At 44.6% G+C, this 23,232-nt stretch overlaps 1 protein-coding gene across 2 annotated transcripts in view; it reads right to left on the reverse strand.

The window, feature by feature from the left end:
- Positions 1-23,232, reverse strand: part of SSH2 (slingshot protein phosphatase 2) — an 84,779-nt gene that overhangs the window by 56,897 nt on the left and 4,650 nt on the right. The window contains exon 2 of one of the 2 annotated variants that reach the window (XM_071816989.1): positions 17,472-17,564. The exons of the other annotated variant lie outside the window; for it this stretch is intronic. Coding sequence (XP_071673090.1) covers positions 17,472-17,483 — 12 coding nt within the window. The 5' untranslated portion in view covers positions 17,484-17,564. The remainder of the gene's footprint in view (positions 1-17,471; positions 17,565-23,232) is intronic. 2 annotated transcript variants of the gene reach the window in all.

Genomic DNA, 23,232 nt, shown 5'->3' on the forward strand with positions numbered 1-23,232 from the left:
ATTTACATGTGCACTGCCAGGCACTGGCTGGATACGGGCAGGAGAGCAAGGGAAGCGATGGGAGAGGGAGAGATTCTGGAATAGACACATATACAAAACCTACAGCCACTAACACATTAAAGCATCAAGCTCAGAAAAGGGGAGGAGCGGAAAAGTTAAGTTTCTCTAAGATAACCATATAAACAGATGATTTTTTCCCCGAGAATCTTCTCACCTACATTATTTGTGTTTCTTGCATGCAAAGCTCATGTTCGGTTCACTTTTTAATACAGAGTTAAATGCAGAGACTCCTGCTGGATTCTCTGTTCCTCTCTCTCCTATACAAGACCTGCAGGATGAGGACTCGGATCTTTGAAGGGTCAACTCAGTCAACTATCATCAGCTCGATTAAACTGAGAAAGACACCAGCACCACAGTTCCCATCACTTGGCTTTGCCCGATACCCAAACCCACCCCACGGCTTTGGGGTGCAGGACCTGATGTAACAGCCTCACGGCATTTGGGTGTTGGTGTTAGATGGGGATGACAAACTCGAGCCTAAGAAAGACACTAGAACCACAACACCTTTCATTCAGGATGCTGCATCACCTTAAGGCCCTGCTGTGCTAAATGTCTTAAAGAAGATCGGCAAAACAAGAAACTGGAATCCAGCATCAGGTGTGCAGTTGGATTCTGTTGAACAAGTTATTTATCCTCAAGTCCTTCTGAAAACACCATTAACTGCTATGGGTGTGTTTGTTATAGCTGGAACTTCTTAGATCCCGGCCATGCACAAGCTCTGGTGTGTTCCTTGTGGGTTGACACAAAAAGTTGACTTGGGGGAGCAAGAAGAAGAGGCCAGAGGGAAGAGGAAGAGGTTTTATTACATGCAGGGTAGCTACAGACACGATGGGGTTTTTGAGTAAGTCAAAACAGCTCAAAAGCATGTATTTGGCTAGAGAACAAGTTCCTCAAACCCACAGTAAGCTAAAACAACTGAAAGAGTACTTGAAATCTTTATTGTGCTGTTCAGAAATCTGAGCTATGCAAACATTTTTAGTATTATAATGAATGGCCATTTTCACACGCCAAAAAAATCCTTGTAGCAGCAAGTGGCAAGCCTGGTAGGCCATAGCCAGAAGTTCCACAAATGACAGGAGAAGATCCTGAAATACACAGATCATTATTATCCCAGCTCCACTCACAATTCAGCCCTCAAGAGCTCAGCGTGGAGAGGTCAGACAGGGCCCAGCCCCTCACCACCTGTCTCTGCTGAAGCTCTTACAGGATCTCTTTAATATGAGGCATAAATGTATCAGATTCGTGTGAGAAACACGTGTATTACAGAACTGTAAACAAGTGCAATCTGAGCAAGAGATCCATCGCCAGTACCTGGAACAAAACCAACCTTCTCTCATCTCCAGTAGCTTCCTCCTCCTCCTCCTCTCACCAGCAACTCTGACCGCCTGCAGCCTGCGGCTTCCCTGCGTCTCATATTTTGTCCTGGTATTTACAAAGTGGTCAGACTTAGATACCTGAATCATCTTCACCCCATCAACTATCTCCTTTGCAAATGCATCCACACCTTCTCACGGACAGAGGGCATTCAGTATGAAAGATATTCCATATTTCGCACATCCCACCACTACTATTTCTCCTCTTCCATAAATCCATGTCACCATCCAGTGTATACCATACCTGTCCTACAGTTCTCTGCACTTTGTTCTGGTCACCATGTAATTCTGCAGTTGTAAAACATCACAAAAACCTTATTAACCATCAGCCAAAACTAAGCTGCAATGACAAGTCACCCCACTAGAGGGGAGGGCAGGACAGAGAAGTGTCCAACGCATGGCCAAGTGCAAGCTTGGGTGAAGGAAATGACTCCAATATTGACACAACAACTAAAACAAGCACCTTCACATTTTCCAGCCATTTTCAGTTCGTTTCCAACAAGGAGGAAGCACTGCTGCCAGTGCAACAATTCATCAACCAAAAAGTGGCTCAACATCTGGAAACATCCCTTTCTGAGGACATCTTTGAGAAGGCAGTTCGCACTTGGAGAAGAAACACGCGTGCACAGCATCCTTGGACACTGAAACCAGCCATCTGGAGATGTGACCCGTGACACTGACCCTTAGCACTGGTGGCAGCAAGAGCCCTGAATCTTGCCATGGGTTCCCCGTGCTGTAACCACAGCAATAAGCGCGAGGCACAGCAGCGATTTGCAGATCTCTGGTGCTCAGAGCAGCCTCTCCAGCAGCCCGCGAGGCGGAGGAAGCCGAGCAGCACTGATGAGCTCCAGAGGGAGTCCTGCCCTGCTTTCCTTGACCAGAAACAGAGGCCTCGGGGGAAATGGAAGGAATGAGTCGCATAGCTCTAAACTAGGCCACGATATTAAATGCCGTTTAAAGTGAAAGATGAAAAATTCCATCTCTGCTCCTTTCAGGCCATGTAGGACAGAATATGCAAAACATTAATCCTGTTTGTGCTTTGATCCGCTGCCAACTATCTGTCATCAAAAGGGCAAGGGAGAGGAGAGACAATTTTGAGTGCTATTCTGTTCTATACAATGGGAGTCACTCCATGTCACGCAAACAATTCTGCTCCTACAAATCTCCTTTTTGCAGACTGATGTAATGATAAACAAGATTCAATCTGCATTCTTACGTAGACGGACTGGAGCTGTCTGCCTGTATTTAACATCAGGAACATCACAGCAAGTTCTTTTACTGTAAGAGATATGATTATTAGCACAAGTCATGCATCTCACATTCACTACATTTCTATTAACCAAGGAACATTTCACACAGGCTACACCCTAAAAATATATCTTTCAAACCTTAAAAGAGATTCCAGTTTGATAAGTGGTTGCTACATATGACTCTATGCCAACATACCCGGTTGTATAGACAATGCCTGGGAAGTGTTTTTATCAGAAGCTGAGAGGTCACAGCCGTCGCTATCGAGAGAGCACTGACAATTTGGGCAGCACAAAGATTGCAGTTTTCATCTCGCAAGTCAACGTTTTGCTCACAGCTGTGACATACACACTTCAGACACTACAGAACTTTTTCCCTTCTCCATTTTCTAAATCTTGGCTGGGTGTTGCTTTTTGGATGAGCAACTTCATTATTTTCAGTGTTCTGTACACTTTTCCCTTTCACAGGAATCCTCTGCACAACAACCCCCAGCAGTGAGTGATCCCGAATTCCTCATGGGAAGGCAGAACCAAGAGATGGATGCGAAACTACTGTCATTTCACGAAGCTCTTAATTTTCAAAGTCAGTATTGTTTGTTTTTAAAAAGATCCTTATTAGTAGGGGCAGAGTGGCCTTGTGCAAGAGTAGGAATGCAGAAGCTATTTTGTGAGAAACTACATGAGACAAAGAACTTGAAGCCTTTTCACCTCTCCTAGGGAAGTGCAACTGGCAGCTTCTTATCTATACAACAGAAACTTAGTTAATATAGATCTCCCAAAACCCGCAGCAAGATTCAGCCATAGCCATGCCATCAGAGAGGCTTTTCACTTAACATTATCAAGCCACCATCATGTGAACAACTCTGGACCCAGTCTCAAAGGAGGCACCACAAAGAAAAGGCTTGTAATTAAATGAGCAATCTTCTAGTTCTCTGCCCACTCTTCCTTGGCCAGATCCCATCCAGTTGTTCAAACACACACTAAGCGCCTCTGAGCTGAACATGACCTTTCCTGGGGAGAAGGCAGCTGCTTCAGTCAAATCAGAGGTTGTGCATCCAGGCACCGATCCAGTTGTTAAACCATGCAAACACTACACTGATTCTCCAGTGTATCTTTCTTTAGGTTACAGCCGTGCAGCGAGTTGCAAGCTGTTCCCTATGAGAGTTCTCCTTGTGTGTCAGCAAGTATTGAGCAAGCCGGTACAAAAGCCACCCTTCCTCCGCTATTACCCAACGTGTGGGTAACCCAGCGTGGTTGAGTATTGCAGAGAAGGTGGCCTGACTGCAGCCGCAGCCTCTCCTCTAATGCAACACAACTCACCTACAGATAAGAGCATCCACTTCAGATTCCTTAGGGCTCAACTCTTGACACATGCACAAGGTGACATTAGAGATGCCCTGGGGTATCTGACATCTGCACAGGACTGGCATTAGGTGCCCAAAGAAGCAAATGAATAGAGGCCTGTGAAGTCCAAAGGACAGGGATGTGATCACACAGAACTGAATTTCAACACCTTCCAAGATGATGTAGTTGACAGATGCCTATTCAACAGCAGACCCTGCACAAGGCTGGTCCTATCAATAATCTCAAATCATCTGCTGGAACAAAGTAAGACAAATGTTCGAGTCAGATTGCCAAATATCTATTACACATTTCTGTAGCAGAGAGACTTTCATACAGTAGTCTGAGTTGTATCAATCTCTTAAATAAACTGTGCTAGCAAAAAGCCCACACATACTGCATTTGCAGTAAGGCTGAAGTGCCAGCAACAACACTCTGGCTGGTAAAAGAAACAAGGGCTGACTCCAAAACCTGGGCTGATAAAAGGTTCCCTTTTTCCTTGCAAAAAAGTCCAAGACTACACACAAATCCACCAGCTAGAGCTTCCAGGGGGATGTGGAATGGTACCGGGTACCATTTCCAGCCTGTGTCCAGTACCAGTTTGGTACTAAAAAGGGTGATTTGACCACCAACAAACAGGCAACCAGAGTTTACAAGTTCCCCAGCTGCAACGTGGAGAACAAAGACAACCAGAAACCTGCAGCAGTTTGTAGGAACCAATTTATTTGGCATTTTATGGAAACCACCTTCTCGGCAGCAATATACAAGTACTCCCATACAGAGGACAGGTCTCAAAGCTGAACTGAAAACCAGTTCACTTCAGAATATTTGGTCTCTGGAGATGGTTAACCTTCACCATTATTAGAAATTATGAAACTAATTAAAAGAAAGTCACCTAGCATGCTCCAGAAAGCTACCCTAGAGCTCATAAGCACCTTTTGAATACTTACATATGCCATCAAACGCTTTTTAAAAATAGAAGCTGCTATCAGGAAGCCTTTAAGTCTGACATAAAAGCTGAGCAAACCAGGCTGCCAATGGGAAACAGTGGAACTGCGCTGTGTTTTTATGGTGCTGTTACCTCTGCAAAGCTACCGGGATACGGGGTAAACAAGCAGCTTTCTCCAGCCGTTTCGCCCTCACCCATCGCTATTTGCATGAAGTGTTTTGAATGAACACTGTTTTCCTCCTCGCGGTTCTTCTGTGTTTGAGGTTCCACAGAAGCAATAGCTGTCTGCAGCCGAGCGTTCATTCGGAGGTTGGCATTCCTTCGGGATTGTTTTCTCTATCACTTTGCTGTGTCAGTAATTGGGATATTTAGGTCAAAGACAATGCACTCCTGCTCTAGAGAGAGAAAAGAACAAGTTCCTTCTGAAAGCTTTCATCTTCCTGCTGGAGCCGAGAGATGTATGCAAACCTTGTTTAGATTGGGCCTCACTGAAAACTGCAGAAATAAAACTCAGACACTTGAAGACAAAAATTAGAAGCCTCCAACTGGTACAACAAGAGTCAGGATGAGAAATCCAGTGTGACACAGCCTGCTACACGACACCACAAGAACAGATTATAAAGGAGATTACTGTCAACTGAATTTCTGCAATGAAATAAGCTTGCCTGATGGGGAGTACAACAGCTTTGCCTTAATCACGGGGACGCACCCAAGGGGAAAAAATAATACAAACATCACGGATACACATTCATATTAAATACCCCTACACTGAAAGAGTATCATACATAACTTCTCTCTAAACCTGTGTAGTAGCAGATCATCTCTAGACCTTACAACAAGAAAGAAAATATATGTATTATCTGTTCAGACCTTTCCTCTAACTTTTCAAAGGCCTTTCAGCATCACGGAACTATGACAGAAAAGGCAGATACTTGAAATAACTATGATGCTTTGCCAGATTTAATGCCTCCCAGCATCTTGAAGATACCTGCTTAATCTCCTTTTTGGCAAAGTTAATGAAGTTGTCCACTGTAAATCTTAAAATCTAGAAGCATTTGTTTCCCTACAACAATAATAAACGCTTACGGTAATGGGACAAGTGTGAGAAAACTCACTCGCTGTTTACACACAAGCACCAAAGCTCCAGTTTTCATACTGGGAGCTGTTGCTGACGTCAAGGGGATGGTTTGACTGAGACCAAGTCACAGATACATGTGTGTATGCGGGTGAATCTCAGGACAGGGCTTCTACACAACAAACAGGCTGTGATTAAAACGAAATCCCTGCACCACAGCTTACCGCAATGAGCAGCCGCTCATTATCCATTCATGCAGGGTGACACATCTACATCCATTAAATTGTCCCTATGCAATTAGAAAGCATGGACACTCACACCTCGGACTCTCTCCGGTCGCTACCTGTTCATCCACAGACCTTGCTCAACCTTCCAGTGCCCTCGAGAGCTCCCAGGAGCAGCAGGGCCATGTGCAGCTCCTCACCCAGGGCTGGCACCTTCACCTTAGAACCTGGGCCTGTTTCCAGCTGGGACAGAGTCTCCTCAACTGCTGCAGTGATTAAAAACCAGCTAGAACTAACCAAGGCTGAAGGAGCCTGAAAAGCAAACAGGCTAATGAGCCATATGCAGAGAAGGTGGAGACCTGGAACTGCAGCTGATCATCTTTTATCATTCATGAGCGACACTATTACACTTTACAAGGAATAAGGACATAGACCAGACAACACCAGCTTCTGGTTTAAGGCAGTAAGCCAGTTTCCCATTCAAAACCCACTAAAGGTGCTTTTGGAAGATGGAAAGGGTTGGTTTTCACTCCTCGTACTGAAGGGCTATTCAAGAGGAGGAGGGTGGAAGGAAGGGAGGTACACTGCACAGGGAAGGCTCTTTGTCTTGCAATCAGCCATCTTCCTGTTCGCATCCAGTTCACCTTGGTGCACACTCACAGCAGCCGCATTTCTATCCCTGCTGCCGTTATCTCCATGAAAACCAGGGGACCAGCTCAAGTTACAACTCCAGAGCTTTGACTCTTCCCAGAACGTGTAGTAGGGTCACTAAACCAATGCAGATTCACCTGCATCTTATATGAAATATATTATTCCCATAATGGGACAAGCATAGAGCTATCTGGATACCATTCCTATCTATGTCATAACTGTAGCTACAGAATAAAGCTGCACCAGTGCAGCTTATATCTATATAAAAGTCTAATTCAGGGTCAGCAGCAGCATAACCAGGCAGGAGCTTTTCATTTTGACACTTTGCCTTAAACCACGCAGAAGAAAGCACATGCAGCCATTTATGAGACACACTCAAACCGCATCTTCGCCCCACACGGGCTCAGCCGCTCTCCCTTAAAGCAAAGGGGCTCCAACCCACGAGGAGAACGTCAGAAGAGACTCTCACCCACTCGGCTCCTCCGAGATCCAACCCCCGCGAGCTCCCGTCAGATCTGCCCTTTACGTAATAAACGTACGACACGGGGGATGAATTAGGAGCAGCGCAGAATCTTCATGACCTACGTGAACTCTAATTGCCTTTGGTCTACTACAACAATAATTAAAGAATCATTTTCTGGATGAAAAAATGTTTCAAAGTGGGGAGTTATTTAACACTTAAGAAGGTGAAATGAAGGCTCTGAGAAGGAAGCAGAGCAACGCTCAGTCTTTTCAAATTCCATGATACTCAACCTCTAAGAAAGCAATATGGAGGGGAAGTCATTAATATTTCAAATTCTTAACATTGATTAATCTGAATCTGTGCTCAATGATACAATTAGAAGTTGCAAATTGTTACCTAGCATTTGTGAGAAAAACAATAAAAAAAGATGTATCCAAGGAAGCCCATTGTACAGCGTGTGTGGATGCAGCAGCATCTGCGCTGGCACTCGCGGGCTGCTCTTGCGTAACCCGATTCAGGCAGGAGCGCAGCCGGGGAGCCTCTGCTCCATCGCAGTGACAGATCTAGAACAGAAGCGGCTGGGAGAGGTTTAACAGCAGGAGTTTAGACTGTATCAGAAGAGGAATTGGCAGGAGAGTCTTTTCACCTCTACCCTCCGTTTGGGTAAGGAAAAAAAGCCCTGAGTGTTTCAGGCAAAACTTCAAAAGGAATTACTGGGACAGCTTGCTGTACATGCAGGACGCAGAGTCTCGGGGGAGCAGAGGGAAAGGAACGCCTGAAGATATTCCCTGGCAAGACGCTGCAGAAAGAATCACAAGGTACGAAGCGTACTCCATGTTCACATCCCCCATCCCCGGGGCGCAGAACAGCTCCCAGCTGCCCCACTTCTGCCAGGGGACCCCTGCTACTAAAACTAACACATAATGGTTATAAACTACCCAGAACCGCTCACATCTTCAAAAATACACCCAGGTATAAGTCTCATGCTGTTGGAACTTAAGCGAACACGCTGAACCATTTTGTTGCCTGATACAGGCTGGTTTACAGGCTCTTTGTATGCTTTCTCCACAGTACAGCGCTCACTGTGCTCCCACCGCACTGCATGCCCACAGCCAGCTGGAGATCCACGGCTCTAAGCAGCTTCCGAGGGACCAAAAAAAAAGGCAGCAAATGTAACGACACCTCCTCCAACAAGGGCTGAACAAAAAAAGAAAGGAAAATGAATCTGAGGAGTAGAACAGGGTTTTCTGGATGAGTCAAATAGGAGTAGAACAAAGTTGCATAACGACTGCCCCTTGACTTTTGTTATTTCTCCCAGCCAGCTCCTCCAAAAAATCTATTTGTTATTGTTTATTTGGGTATCAGTCCAAATTGCTGTGGGAGGAGAGAAAAGGAAAAAAAGAAATGCTGTCAAGCTATTAATTCCAGTACTGTAGTCATCTAGCGCTCTCCATTTATTAACAAATCAGTGTCCTGTTTACTGCAAAACTCTCTAGAGCCTGGAAGTTAAATACAAGAAAAGCAGATCTTAATTAGTCTCTTGCAAAAGTGACTCCAGCATTGATTGTCCTCGGCCAGGATGAGTTCTGCCTTTGCTTATTTCTCCACCCAGACCAGCGGTGTTGTTCCACACTCTCCAGGGACAGCAGGCACAGGAGGGGCCGCAGCCCCTGAGATTTAAACCTCTGCACAACATTCTATTGCAATACAGGCCAGGCTGTGCCAAAAGCCAGGAGCGACTGCGGCCACCGTGCTCCCATTCTCCCAGGATAGAAGTCACATTCCTACACGTGTACATCAGTAACAGAAGAAAAAACTGTACTAAACCAGAATGTTATGTTTGGTTATTTTCCCTTCTCAGGATGCAAGTATCACTGTCAGAAGGGGACACGTTTCCGTACAGCCACTTGCCCTCACTCTCTCCGTGCCAAACGTGGCTATTCCCAGGAACAGGGATGGCCCATGCAAAAGCCCCCTGTCCAGAACAGCCTTTAATGACAGGACAGAAATGCTGTGCCAAAGGCAAAGGAACCACAGTGGTCTTGGCACCAGACTGAATTCGCCTGACCCCTGGAAGTTCAATAGATGCATCAGATTTGTGGCCCTGTGGTACTTGTCTATATAATCCCGGTCTCTTTTGTACCATCTGTTTCCCCTTCGGCAGACTGGCCATTAGAGACACAATGCTAGAACTCATGTCTCCTTAGTAACAGGTTTTTGTTGATCTCTCCCGCGCCTCCCAATCTTTCTATCAATCCTGTAATCTACCAGGATTTTCCCTGCAGGGGATGCGTAACAGCATCAGCGGAAAAAAATATATGGGACAACAGAAACACTTCAGGGCAAGGGTAGAATGTGTAAAAGGGGAGTGCACGAAGTTAGAAGAGCTACAGGTCCATCGAAACCAGATGTTTCGGAACCAGCCACCAAAACACCTTCTGAGTGCCAGGCTTAAGATCTCACCAAAGCACTTCAAGAGTTTTTCTTACAGAGGTGCCAGCTATGAACGGTTTCCAATCAATACACAAGTTTGAGGAGAAAAAACCCTGCATCCCTAAGACCACTTTCTCTAATGCCTCAGAGGGAAAAATGCTGCCAATCTCAACACTAGGCAGGTAAGGAAGGACCATATTTCCAGTCTATAGAGACGGGCTCTCTTACAGCTGCTTCAAAGTCTGTGATTGCTGGCTGCCTTTGGTTCCTTAATCCCTAAATCCCCACACTCTCTTCTTGAGGTTAATCCAGTTAAAACTCTCCCTTGCCTTTGGCTGGTGCCTTGCATAAATAACCACCTGAAGAGTGGAGCTGCAGAAGCCAATGCTCAGAGCCTGACGCTTCCTTTGTCCTGATGTAAGAGAGAACGTAGAACAAGTACTTACTGCCTATGCCAGAAAAGGAAATCAAGATTAGCTAGGTAAAGGCAAAAGGCACTCCTTATGGATTGTTTAAGTCAGCAGGAATCAATCATCCAGTCCAATCCAAATCCCCCAGTCGCTTTCTGCCTTAAGATAACTAGAAACAGGTTTATACTAAGATAAAGCAGCCTTAAACCAGTGTAAGCCCTTATGTGAAAATCCTTCTTTTTGTGAGGAGAGGAGAACTTGCCTTCGAGGTCAGCTCTAAATGAGATGGCTATACAATTATAGTCACAGAGGCTGTGGGGTATTTGGGAAAGCAACACTGGTCAGCAAAAGAAAAATCACTTCTTTAGGCTTTGCCTGGCTGATCTGGCCCAGCCAGGTCCCTCAGCACTGAACCCTGGGCAGGAGAGCGGAGGCAGCTCCCGGAGCGGGCAGCACAGCCCGGCACGCAGACCATGAGCACCAGGCATCAACAGTCTAACGCAGTTACAACGTATATTCGCCCCACGTGATAACCAAAACACAACCAGTGAAAATGCAGAGGAATCCCAAGAAGAGTCTTGCCCACTCCCTGCTACAGCACAGAGCGAGCGAGGACAAGCGGCTGTATGAAAGCGTGTCCCTTTGCACTTGTTCCCTGGGAGGGAGCCCTGTGTAACCTGGCACTGTCCCCCCGGGCAGGCAGCGAGCAGTTCCAAGAGAAAGCCTTAAGCTGGGAGAGGCTTTCCGTCAGTGACCCGCCGGAGCACACAGATCCTGCCCCTGCAGCCCCCCCGTGTGTCTGTGTGTCTTATTCCCACCGTGAAGCTGGGCCAGAGGCTCTGGAACCACACACATGGCTGGGGAACAGCAAACGCTGCACGTGTGCTCCCTGGTGCCTGCCAGGCTCTTCAGCTGGGCACCGGAGCCAGGACACGGACCAGCAGCTCTTTGTGCTCCTGGTCATTCACAACCAAGAGTAGCAGAAATCTGGTTTTGAGGACAGTTTATCAGCCCAGTCCTTCCAAAATCCTCAGTTTCGGGGGTAGTGAGAATGAACAACCCCATCGGTTTCCTTGTCTAACCACAGGGACACAGCAAGCAGAATATGCTTCTGCTTCCCAGGCTACAGCAGTTACCCCACACCTGCTAATCTCCGTGTAAGACGACAAAGCAAGGAGCAAGATGCCTGCACAGCTCTGAGCTGCATTACATTTCTAACTCCATTCACGCAGATCTGGAAAGCTGCCGCTCAGACTCTGGTGGATATTTAAATGCTCATTCTGAATGGCCGATTAGTCAGAAGTGGAATGTTTCTGCATTCACGGAGTAGCTATTTTAAGACTACATTATGCACTCTGCTGCCATTAATAGGTACACTTATTAAAAAAAAAAAAGGAAAGGCGTTACACCCAGCAAGGCATTTGCGGGCTGCATGTACAAACACCCAGCGCAAGGAAAGCTACTGAATTCTCTTACTGACAAGCCACACTTTTCTTCACAGCTCAAGAGACCACCGCGTCACTAGGCTTTCCAAATCCCGAGGGAACAAGTCACCGCGGTCACTGGCCACCTCTGCTCTGGGCCCCTCAACCTGCATCTTCACAGAGATATAAACACAGCTACAGAAGTCACCAAAGCTAAACACAGCTACTGCAGCATCTCAGGTGTCCTGCAGCTCTGAGGAGGCTGACCCAGATCTCTTATCCACACACCAGTTTCCCCGCTCGTGTTGCCCACGCCCTCCAGCGCTGCCTTCGCTCAGCGATAACAAGTGCACATCTGCATCCCGCCGGCACCTCTGGATGCCCTTCCAGGCCTTGGAGTCCCACAGGTATTTGAAAAGCTGAAGCTTCACAAGAACTTGTTTTGGAGTAAGTCAAGAACTCCCACGTTTCTTAAGCTAACAAAGCTCAAATTATTAAATGCTGTCGAGCTCTTATGAAAGCCAAAGACAATTTTAGGAAAAATACACACTCGTGTTTGGTCAAGATCCACCAGCCTCCCAATCTCTCTTACATGCATTAGGATTGCAGCTGTACCCATAAAGCTCACAAACAATCACCCATTGACTGTAACATCCAGGTTTGTTCTGTCCTCTCCAAGCCTGAGCCGCGATATCAGGGTTTTATCAATGTGGTTTTCTGAGAAGAGGGATTGGAGGAGCTGAGAAGGGAAGTATGAATACAAACACTTAGCCAAACGCCACATGTAAGTTGCACGCCAATGGCACAAGGCATATTATTTTCATTTCAAAAAACAATAATCTCAAGACAGGCCAGATTCAGTGTGAAGAGTCAGTTTTCTGTCAACAGTTTTGCTTTTGCTAACAGGTTTATACAGATCATTTTTAAGATCAAAGCCTTAGAATCCAAAAGGTACATGTATAATAAATCTCATTAAAACCAGAGCAGGTCAGCCCTCAGATGAACTTAAGCTGTAGATCCTTCTAATGCTCTTGAAGAAAACTTGGGTGACCAGCCAAATGAGGATTCCCTCTGCTCACAGATCCACATCTTCTGAGCCAAGTGGAAATGCTGTATGAGCTGAGCAAACAGAGTTTTGTGTGTGGGTTGTGGTTTGTTTTTTTTCTTTTTAAAACAATGTGAAGAGCAAGCAAAAAGCCCCAAATTATGAAGCAACAAATAGTACAGTCAGAGCTGAGAAAAAATATCCAGTTTGGAGGAAAAAAGCTGATACAAAAACCAGTGAATGCAACTGATGTTACTTCGATGTTGGATTCAAATCTGAAGAAATGCATTAGCCCACACAGACATTAAAAGTCAAAAAAATCTAATAGTATGTGGACTAGAGCACAGCCCATCTGCTGAAAACCAAAAGCTACTGAAGATGGGCAGCGTTACTGCCAGGGCATCCACATGCAAAGACTTCGGTGCCCTAAACACCTTCAGCTGACATTCACCTCTCCTGTAAAGACTTGACCTGAAACCGTTCAGAACATCAATTTATATCCAACAGCAGTCGCTGTACCAAAGGCAGTGGAAACAGAGCACTGGACAGCAGTAGCAGCACATGTGTGTGTGAAAAACAGTATTACACAGTGTTAAGGGAGGAAATTAAAGCTAAATAAAAGGATGGTCATGCTTGAAAGCATGGCTTAAAACAAACCTAACATGAAGTCCAGTCTTCAGCCCTCGGAGGGCCAGGCTTCCCTGTGCGGAGGCGGGATGGACACAGACATCGCACACCGGCGCTGGGAGCTGTGCACAGGCTCAGTAACAGCACTTCCAGTGCTCAAAACCTTTGGCCCTTATGGAGAAACAGTAAACTCTTGGCACACATACAGTCATTTCTACTTTGTTTGTTTCACTGCAGTAATAAAAATATTGCTTTCCAGATGCCACAGCTGATATACGCAAAATGTGGAACAGAGTAGGTGATTTCCAGCTTTCTTGGTTGAAGCACACACCCCTTACCAAGGGATTGTTTCTTTTTGGAAAAGGATAGTAAGAAAAAAAACCCAGCTCTTACTGCAGAAACCATTTCTGTGAAAATATGGAAGAGGCAGAAAATCCTGGATTGTATTTAACTAGTGAACAAGGTCACAAATTAAGTAGTCTGAGAATTTCTGGTATCTTAGCCCTCGAATAGTCCCCCTTTTTTCCACCCCCTTCACTACTTAGCTCAAAACACAACACCAACAAGAACACATGATCCCTGCATTGGTACGGGCAGATACACGGCTGAAGTCACAGGAGCACATTCTTCAGGGCTCATGAACCATCACATGACGAACATCACAAGAAGCCAATTTACTAACACAATTTAAACTTTAAGAAGTTAAGAATAATAATAAAAAACATTATGGAAAGATATCTCAGGAAGGGAGGAGCCACACTTGAAAAGAGAGCAGCAAAGTTCTCGTGTTATCTGAAACTTAGGATTTCTAGGGCTAGAGAAGTGAGCTAGTATTGCTCAGAATGCCCTAATATATACTTCTAGTTGCAAGGCTTACATCAAATAAAAAAGGTGATCAGCAGTCAGGGAAGACCTTATCAATAAGGCTGTCACAAACGTACAAATATTTGAATTTAACTGCACAGACTAGAGCTAAAACTTTTCTGATTCTGCACATTTGAAAACCAGGAGTCTGTTCATGTGCTATAAAGCTTATAGGCAAGAGTGTGCAGTGGATGCACTCGACCCCCTCCAGCCAAATCAACATGTAACCCCCAATCCTTCTCCTCAGCTGTCAAGAAGTACTGACAGCTATTCAGAAGAAAACGTACAAGGTCTGCTTCCAACTCCAACCAATAAAAGCAGAACCACCTCTTAGTACGATGGCCCTGTACAAACTGATTTTCACACTTCTACAGCCTGTATTGATTTCCATACCAGAACAAACAAACTTGGGTTTTATTTCGTATGAGCCACTTTCACAGGAAAAGTCTCAAAGCCATACTGACATTTTATCCTGACAATTTAATTAGGAATTTGTCCAATCCTGGGATCCTGAAGGCTCTTCACTGGCTAAAAATGTTACAATGATCTGCAGGGCCACTATCAAACAGATCACAGCAGACTCATCCTTGGGATTAAGTCATCTCTATTTGCGAAGCCTTATGTGATGATCTGTCTGTTACAGAGCATAAGTACTGCCTGAAAGCCTCTTCAAGGCCTTCGCCACCATCTGTGAATTACATTATTAACAACGGTATGAACTTCCTAAGAGCATCTGGTTCCCTCCCCACCCCCTTTTCAAATCACTGAGAGCTCTTCAGCATCAAAACAGGCAGGGATGAAGCTGTTCTCCTCCTCTCCCTCTCTCCCCACCACCAGCGGGGGATGGATGGGGCTCAGGTCTCCATTTCCATGCCTTACACGTATTCTGGACAACTCTTGCTGTTGTTAAATCAAGACGAATGAAAACGTCAAAGTGATGCGGGTACCGCAGGCATTTTACTGGGAAAGAGAGAAGTTTATTTCATCATTTTGCAGCATGCCCATGATGAGGGACTGCACAGTGCTAGCCCAAGACCTCACTTCTCACCTGCATGATCCCCAAAGTTAACAAAAATCAGGCAGCAGACACTAAGCCAGCTTGAATAGTCACCGCTGTACCTAACTTTCTAGATGCAAAAAATACGTTGTCATCCCAGTCCTCCCCACCAAGGATGTTTTGGAAGCTTATTCAGAAAACATGGCAGCTTCTTGTGAACAAGGAGTAGGAAGAGACAACGTCACCCCAGACATGGAGCATGAGTTCACATCCACCAGCCCCCTGGGCTACTCCAAGGGGTCATTTACTCTTGCAGGAACAGAGTTTTGACCACCTAATTTTCTGCTGCTTGCTCTTCAAATCCAGCTTCTTTTCTTGCTCTACACATAGGGCTTTTAAGAGCTTCTCGTCATCTCAACGTCCTGTATACATTATCAGCAGTTTTTCCGTTCAGTTTTTCACAGTGTAATTCTTTAGATCATAATTTAGGCAACACTGTTAAATCCCTGTAAGATACAGCACCTTCCTCTGTCTTAAGTTAGCAGCAGTATTTCTTGAAAGAAAAGAGCAATATTATGGCCAGCTCAATAAAGACTTCTATTCAGCAGGAAGCAGCATCCAAACCAAACAATCCTGTAATGTGCAATAACAGGCAGAAAATACTGGGGGGGGGGAGGGAGATAATGTTTCTGCACAAATTCACATGAAACTCTTCTTCTAACTTACTGTTTCTTGTTGTGCCCATATTTCAAATAAATAAATAGTCAGGCACATGCTGAGATGCCTGGACACTAACATCTAGAACATACACCTACTGTAATTACAGGTAAATACAGAATTTCTTCAAGTCTACAAGATAACGTTTATTCGGGGGCACTGTTGCTCTGATGTGCTGCCTGAATGCACAACTTTGTGCAGATTATAAGAGAAAATACACGGTTACTGCTGAGCTCAAGCTACAGAGGGGAGGAAGCTGAGTGCACACAGAAGCTTTTCTCCAGGATGGTTCTGCCAAGTTTTAATATTATTTTGGTCATGACAAGTCACTCTGCTTTGGGTGGTGGGTCTGGCTGAAGATGAACCACTACCCAGACTCCTGGGAATGGACACAGCTGGTTTTTTGTGCTGCCATTTAAGCAAGTTCTATTAAGAGAGCCTGCTTAATAAGAGTCTTAAACTCTTACTCCCTATAACTTAATGGGAGGGATGAAGACAGAAGAAAAGCAAAGAAACTGGCAAGTCTTGGAGCAAATTAGTGGCAATTAGAGATGGACTCTGCCAAGCTCAGCTCCCAACATACAGTGGGACCACAGCATCCTACCAAAAAGATTTTAGGATTATAACATTGATATCTGGAATGACAACAGCTAAAACTGGCATGAATTTCCACCTTTCAAAGAGTATGTACAGGTGATCGTATAATCGAATTAGCTAATATTTTGCTAAATCGGTGCATTGAATATCACCCAATGAGCTCATGTTTGGAGGCGGCTCAATGCCTCACTTCTAGGACTGATGTCAGTGTCACATGCTTGGAGAGGCTCAGTCTGCAGCTGGATATTTTAAAGCCTTCTATTAGGAGTAGAGAAAAGTCAGCGGATTTCAACAGCATCAAGTAATGAATTTGTGTTTTATCATAACAATTTAGCCACCAGACCCAGCTGTCAATATGTCTGTGAGAATATCAGGCCATTTCGGGCAGTTCCCCTTCCCTCCACTTAAAGCCTTTAGATGGAAACTGAAGAATGCAGCAACTAAGTTATTTCAACAGAGAAAGTCGTGTTTCAACAGAAAAGGAAATCAACCGAAAGACAAGGAAACAGGAAACTCTCACTGATTCTGACTGGCTGCAATAAAATGATTAACCATTGAGAGGCTAAACTCATCAGTTGTAAAAATAAACAATAGCAGGGCAAAAGGTGTTGGGCATCAGCAGCACAAAAGCTTCAGGCAGTAACATTCAACCCTACATTCAAATCCCGTTCACTCACAGACCAACTGGGAAGTCGCGTTTTATTTTGACATAATACAGGGACATCACTGAAGTTGGGTGGCAAGTGTTCATGCAGTATCTGTGAAGCCTCCCGCGCTCTGATGCTCGGTGTTTGCACTTTGCACCAACACGTAGGAATAGGTTTTTGCATTACAGAAATAAGCAGTGTCTTCATTGTGTGACTGCATGCGACTCTTTTTGAGAAAAACAATGCTCAAGTACAAGGAGCGTTGTGTGCATCAGGCTACAGAGTGGGTGGCAGTGGTGTTGTCAGAAAGCACTCAGTGTCGCTTACCTCCACGCCCATTGACTTCAGTAGAGGGTTACATACGAATAGTCTCTGAAGATGAAGCTGAAGTGTTCCCTAACCCGTGGCACTGTCCATACACTATACTTAAGAAAGAGACAAAACAAAAAAAACCATAGAAATGAAGCAGCATGAAATTGTAGCTTTTTTAAAAGACTCTTACAAGTCCCCATTCCAGTTAAGAAATGGGACTGTACACTCATCCGTTCTGAGCAAGCCCTTCATCACACTGCCCGAACCTTTCCCATTTCTAGAGCGCAAGATGAGAACCATGGTGACTGACTGCACGTTTACATTGCTCCCAAAAGACCTCAGGTGAAGATGCCTTAGAGCTCCACGTTCTGTTAAACTGTTCAGCGAGACTAGAGAGTTCAGTGAGGGTCTGTATGAAAACACAGTGCCTCACATGTAGCACAGGATCTTCCTTCACAGAAGTTCACAAGCTCTGAATATGTTTCAAGTGCAATTCACTTCACCCTCATCCAGGCTACAGGTTGCATTTGTAATAGTTTAAAGAACAGGAGAGTCAAAGGCAAGAAGCCCTGAACTGCCGTGAGTGCGAAGCCCCATGCACAGCATTGCCAGAGCAAGGAACAGCTCAGGTGCCTCCAGAGAAGCCTCAGGTGTCTCCAGAAGGACCAAGCACTTGAACTTCAGTGTGTGAAACACACGCTGCTTGTGCTGCATGAACCTACAGCTGGATAAAGACATTTGGTGTACAGACTGCAGTTGAGGTCGGGGAAGGTTATTGTAACCGAGACAAACTGCCTCACAGTTACTAGCGGTTAACTCCCAGAGGCTTGTGACTTATTTTCAGTCTAGTTTTTATCCTGGGCATTCAGTCGAAGAAAGAAGAGACTAAAGGAAATCACAAAATCCTTATGTGTGCATGCTCTTATTTAGCTGCTTGTGGTTCAGTAAAACATTCCCTGTCAGTTTAAGATGAGACTTATGCAGGGCACCTTCAAGGTTTTAAAGTGAGCAGAACGCACCCTTAATGCCAAATGATGCCATTTTCAGCAGAACTCCATTTTTTCCAGAGGTTTGAAGCAACTTGGCAGTTGTACGCAGCCCAGATCAGTCTGCACATTTTTCTCTCCCCTTCTTTTTTTTAAATTTAGACTTAATGTAGCATGTACTCTCAGGAAGGTTTACAATGCAGCGTTTTGTAGTTAACTTGCTCCAAGCTGGGCCACTGCCAGGTTGTTATCAATGACATTTTAAAGCAGATGAATGAAGTTCTTATTACAGTGACAAGTAGAATTGTGATATGGCACATGCATACACTGAAAGAAGAGAGCTTGCTATTAGTTTGTCAGGTTAATAAATAAACAGTGATTTGATGAATAAAAGCCTTTTATTAGGAAACAAAAGAAGAAAAATTAATATTTATAAAGCTTTAGTGGTTTAGAGTACCCTTTAAAATTAGATTATTCCATTTCAGTCAGAGCCACCATCATGAATTAGAGATTCTTGAGCACAGCTTCGCCTTCTAATTCTCTTATCATAGCAGTGCAACCCAGAACACAAAGCTCTGCTTTCCCAACAGGCCCAGGCCAGGCCTGTTTCACTCCTTCCCACTTTGAGATTGAGAATACCGAAGGCTCACGGCAACAAACGTGTCTGTAACGTCTTCAGGACTCCAGCTAAAGGCTGCACCTGTTGGAAGAGCTGCTGGTTCCTTATCACAGCGGGAGGTTCTCACGTTTTACACAGCGCGTTTCCACACCACACACAGGCACTGAAACCAAGCCAAGCGGAGCGACGCCAACGTTGGCAAAGCCGCCTGCTATCAGAAGTCAGCTGCGAATCACTTCCCATCCTCTGCCCCCAGAAAAGATTCTTCACTAATACCCTGTTGATATCTCGTAATCACGTTGGGGTTTTTCAGTATTTCCCACAGCATGTGCAAAGAAGCGTTCGCCATCAAAGCGAAGTTTAAGAAGAGTCAAGTATGTTCAGGGTGTCCTGCTTCACAGCAAGCAAATGAAATTCTGACAAATACGGATTGCTTCTCCCTTCAAGCCATCTTCGTGCTGACCCTCTTTGGCTCAAGGCGTTTCTGTGCTCACCTATCCTAAAACCAAACTTGCAAGTTTAAACTTCAAGCTAAGTAGTTCTGGTTTGAGTTTTCTTTTAGGGTTGATTTGGGGTTTTTTGGGGGGGGTGTTTGAAGGAGTGGGGTTGTGTTTGGTTGTGGGTTTTTTTCTTTATTTTAAATGAGGCACATCTCAAGCCTAGAATCAAGACGTGATCAATCCCTCAAGCTTAAAAATCTATTTTGGCTCATGACATCTTCTCCTCAAACAGTAAAAAGACGTAAAACTTCTCCCTTCTCCTCAAGGGGAAGTCAAGTTTGAACTTCCTTACTTATAACAGAATCAGATAGAAACTGCCCCAAAATAACCATCTCAGCTATCTACAGTCAACACGAACAGATCTGAGTTAAACAGAGCTTTCTCCAGACAAGAACAGTTTCTGGTATATGTGTAAAAGAGAAAAAATCCACTTCAAAGACCAGAAGTGTAGGTTGCAGAAGCCTGTGGCACAGTTGTTATCTTTGCAGAAAGCACGAGTTGAGATCAGGGATCTGTAAAGTATATGTGAAAAATATTCATTTCACCCACTAAGACTGTACAAACTCTATTCCAGTCGTACTATAAACGTTAACTGATCGTGCCTCCCTTGCCTTAAAGTTTATATAACTATGCTCAACTTTTGGGAAGGCATCTGAAAATATGCCACGCTCATATTAGCTTGCCCTGATAATCTCTTTTATTTAAGATCCAGGAGCAGAGCAGCAGCTGCACAGAAGGACAATTCAATTCACTCCCAGCCACCACACGGCAAAGCGCTGATGGACACAGGGGCAGGCTGACACAAAAAGGAAGAGATAACATATTAATATATGATTTCCATGGGCAACCGTACTGACAAGTTTATGCAATATTACACTTGACCCACACAACAGGGGAGATTCATTTAATTGTCGAAATTCAGGCTTACACATTCTATTAAGTGCTGCACAACCACAATACTACCCAACGAGGAAGAAATGCCAAAAAAGAACAAAAAAGCCTAAGTTGTCCTGTTTCACTTCACTTTTTGAAGTCACAAGCTCGCTACCCCACATATGCACAACTCAGCTGAAAACAAAAACAGAGGAAACTCCCAGTAATGAAACTTGGTAGATGTTACACAAGAAAAACACTTGTTCAGAAAGTGAATTAAGTCTTTGTCAACCATTCTGCAATTTTAAAAGGCAAAGGAGAAAGCTGTCATTTCAAGGTTTACCCTTCACTCAGGAATACAATATAATATGGCAGCTAGGTAACTGTTTCATACCGCATTTTGAAGCACTGTATTTAAATACGGTGGTTGCAGCACCATCTGAAGAACATGCCCAGAGTTGTTTCTCTTTAAACTATTTTAAACTGTTGAGGAGGACTGTGGAAAGGAAAACAAAAAGACAACAACAAAAATAATCAATCCTTATTCCAGAAACACCTTTATTTTGTCACCTAGCATTTCCTCTTGCAACCAGGTTTAGCTCCCGTCTGTGGGTCAGAGCTGAGTCACTTCCCTGCTTGCCCCCCAGCTATTTATGAGCTACATTTTCAGTGTGGCACCCCATTTCCTACAGAAGATGCTTCAGAACTCAGGACTACTCCAGAAGAAACAGCAGACCCCAAAGGACACTTGCTGCCCTGCATGAAGCTCACAGACAACCGCGGAACCCCCTGCTCCTGCACATCAACATCAGCACACAGAGTTCTATTCTTTTAATTACACTTTGCTCAGGACTGGCCCGTTCCTGCCTGAGCAAGACCTCCCAAATTTTTTTCAGACAGAGGGACAGCAGCCCACAGGTTTTCCACATGCAAGTGAAGGTTACAGGCTTTTATTTTTAAATGCCTGGACCGTGTCACTCTGCACATTTAACAGCATTCAGCAGCTTCAGAGATTCGTGGGAAACTCCAGTGTCAGACGGATTAAGCCAAAGGGTTGGTGCTGCATCACGCCGAAGACCGAGACTATCTCCAACTAACAACAAAGCTCTCCTTTGGAAAACAAAGCGTTTTACACATGCAAGGCATATGCCCTATCCCTCTCATCATCACACTAAAATGTGTAGAGATGAAAAGCTTAAAGTGTTGTGTTTTGTTTTCCTAAGAATCCTAACACACACGTTTCTCAGATGTTAGCTATTGAAGCTAAAACAATCCAGTTGAACAAGTCTTCAATGTTCTTGCGGCAATTTTAAATGTGATAATTCTGTTCATCAAAACCAAAAGGGACATGGTAGCAGCCAGCAAGAGTAATGGGAGAACCACAGTCCCCTGCGACAGGACCAGTTTTCCACATCAAAATCCACATCTCAGATATTTAATTCAGTTAAAAGTTGAAGACAAATGTGCCAAGCTCAGCAGCTGTTGCCTTTGTGCTAAGGAGGTATTGAGATCTACCAACTGAAGGGAGTATCCCTCAAACAACCCCTCACTGTCCATCCTTCCCCAACCACTTCCTATCGCTTCTCCTCTGTTCTAAGAGGGAAAGCAAATCCTTGGATTTAGAACCTGCTCCAACCTCCCTTTGGGGCATCCCCACTCCTGCAGCAGCAAAGTTACAGGCACACTAACAGAAGCAGCCTGCAAATTGTTTCTTAATGAGAAAGTATCATACAGTGGAAAGCTCAGGCACCCCAGCCACCTCCTAAGCTCTGGTATGAGCTCAGCACAGGGACAGTGCGATCTGTGATAAAAAGTTATTTCAAAGTAGGTCAGATGAAATATTCTGATGTCTTTGATTACTTCAATACAAGAAGTTTGCACTGTAGCCTTAAGTTCCTTCCTAATTTCACCTTGAAACAGCCTACACTGATGCAGCAACTTCATCCTTTCCCTGAAGCCTTGGTTGAGGAGCTCCTTGGGAGAAGTAGGACTTTCATACCCAAACGCAGCGAGCAGCCACAAGCAAAATGCATTTGAGCGAGTGTCACGGGCGTTTCGTTTACCAAGGCCATAAGAAGTTCACGTCACAGGGTATTTGCCAGGAGTTTCGTGATTGCTGGCACACACAGCAAGGGTGCGTCTCACCATGGAAGCAACAAGCTGTTTAACTGTGTGACTCATCTTATAGCAACGTTTTATGCCTTCTGAGAGGAGATCAGCCTGCAATGAGCAACACTGATAAGATGCATATTCAGAGCAATTCTATTTGGGCAAAAAGCTATGGACACATTCAAAATTGCATATGCCAAAGCCTGTCCAAATGCTAAATCACATAACACAAACATTGCAATACTATACTGCTGCAATAAGACATTTTGCAGATGGTTGACAGTGATCTAATCAATTTATACAGCCCAACTCAGAAATGCAAAAAAAAAGGTTTTTAGCCTTCATAAATGTTTATCCCTTAAAAGAGAGTGCTCTAGAGGAACAGCTTCCAGCCAAAAGGTAAGAAACCCTTTCTGTCTTGGAAGAAGTCAGTAATTTAAACAATAGGTATCACCTGTTCCTTCTCTGCTTCCAAGATTGCCCCAACAGCTTCACTGTCACTATCTAATAAACAAATTAAAAGGATGTTCAGGCAATCAATGGAATGGAGAGGAGGTTCCTCTTAAATTCACAGGATGAACTACACAACTCAAAGACTTGGAGCAGGCAGTCGACAAGCCTGGTGCTCTCATTTTGCAAGGCTAGTTTGTCTAAAACAGCAGCCACGGAAGACCAGCACCTTAGTACGC

The sequence above is a fragment of the Patagioenas fasciata genome, chromosome 19 (assembly GCF_037038585.1).
Source record: "Patagioenas fasciata isolate bPatFas1 chromosome 19, bPatFas1.hap1, whole genome shotgun sequence".
Classification (NCBI taxonomy): Eukaryota; Metazoa; Chordata; class Aves; order Columbiformes; family Columbidae; genus Patagioenas; species Patagioenas fasciata.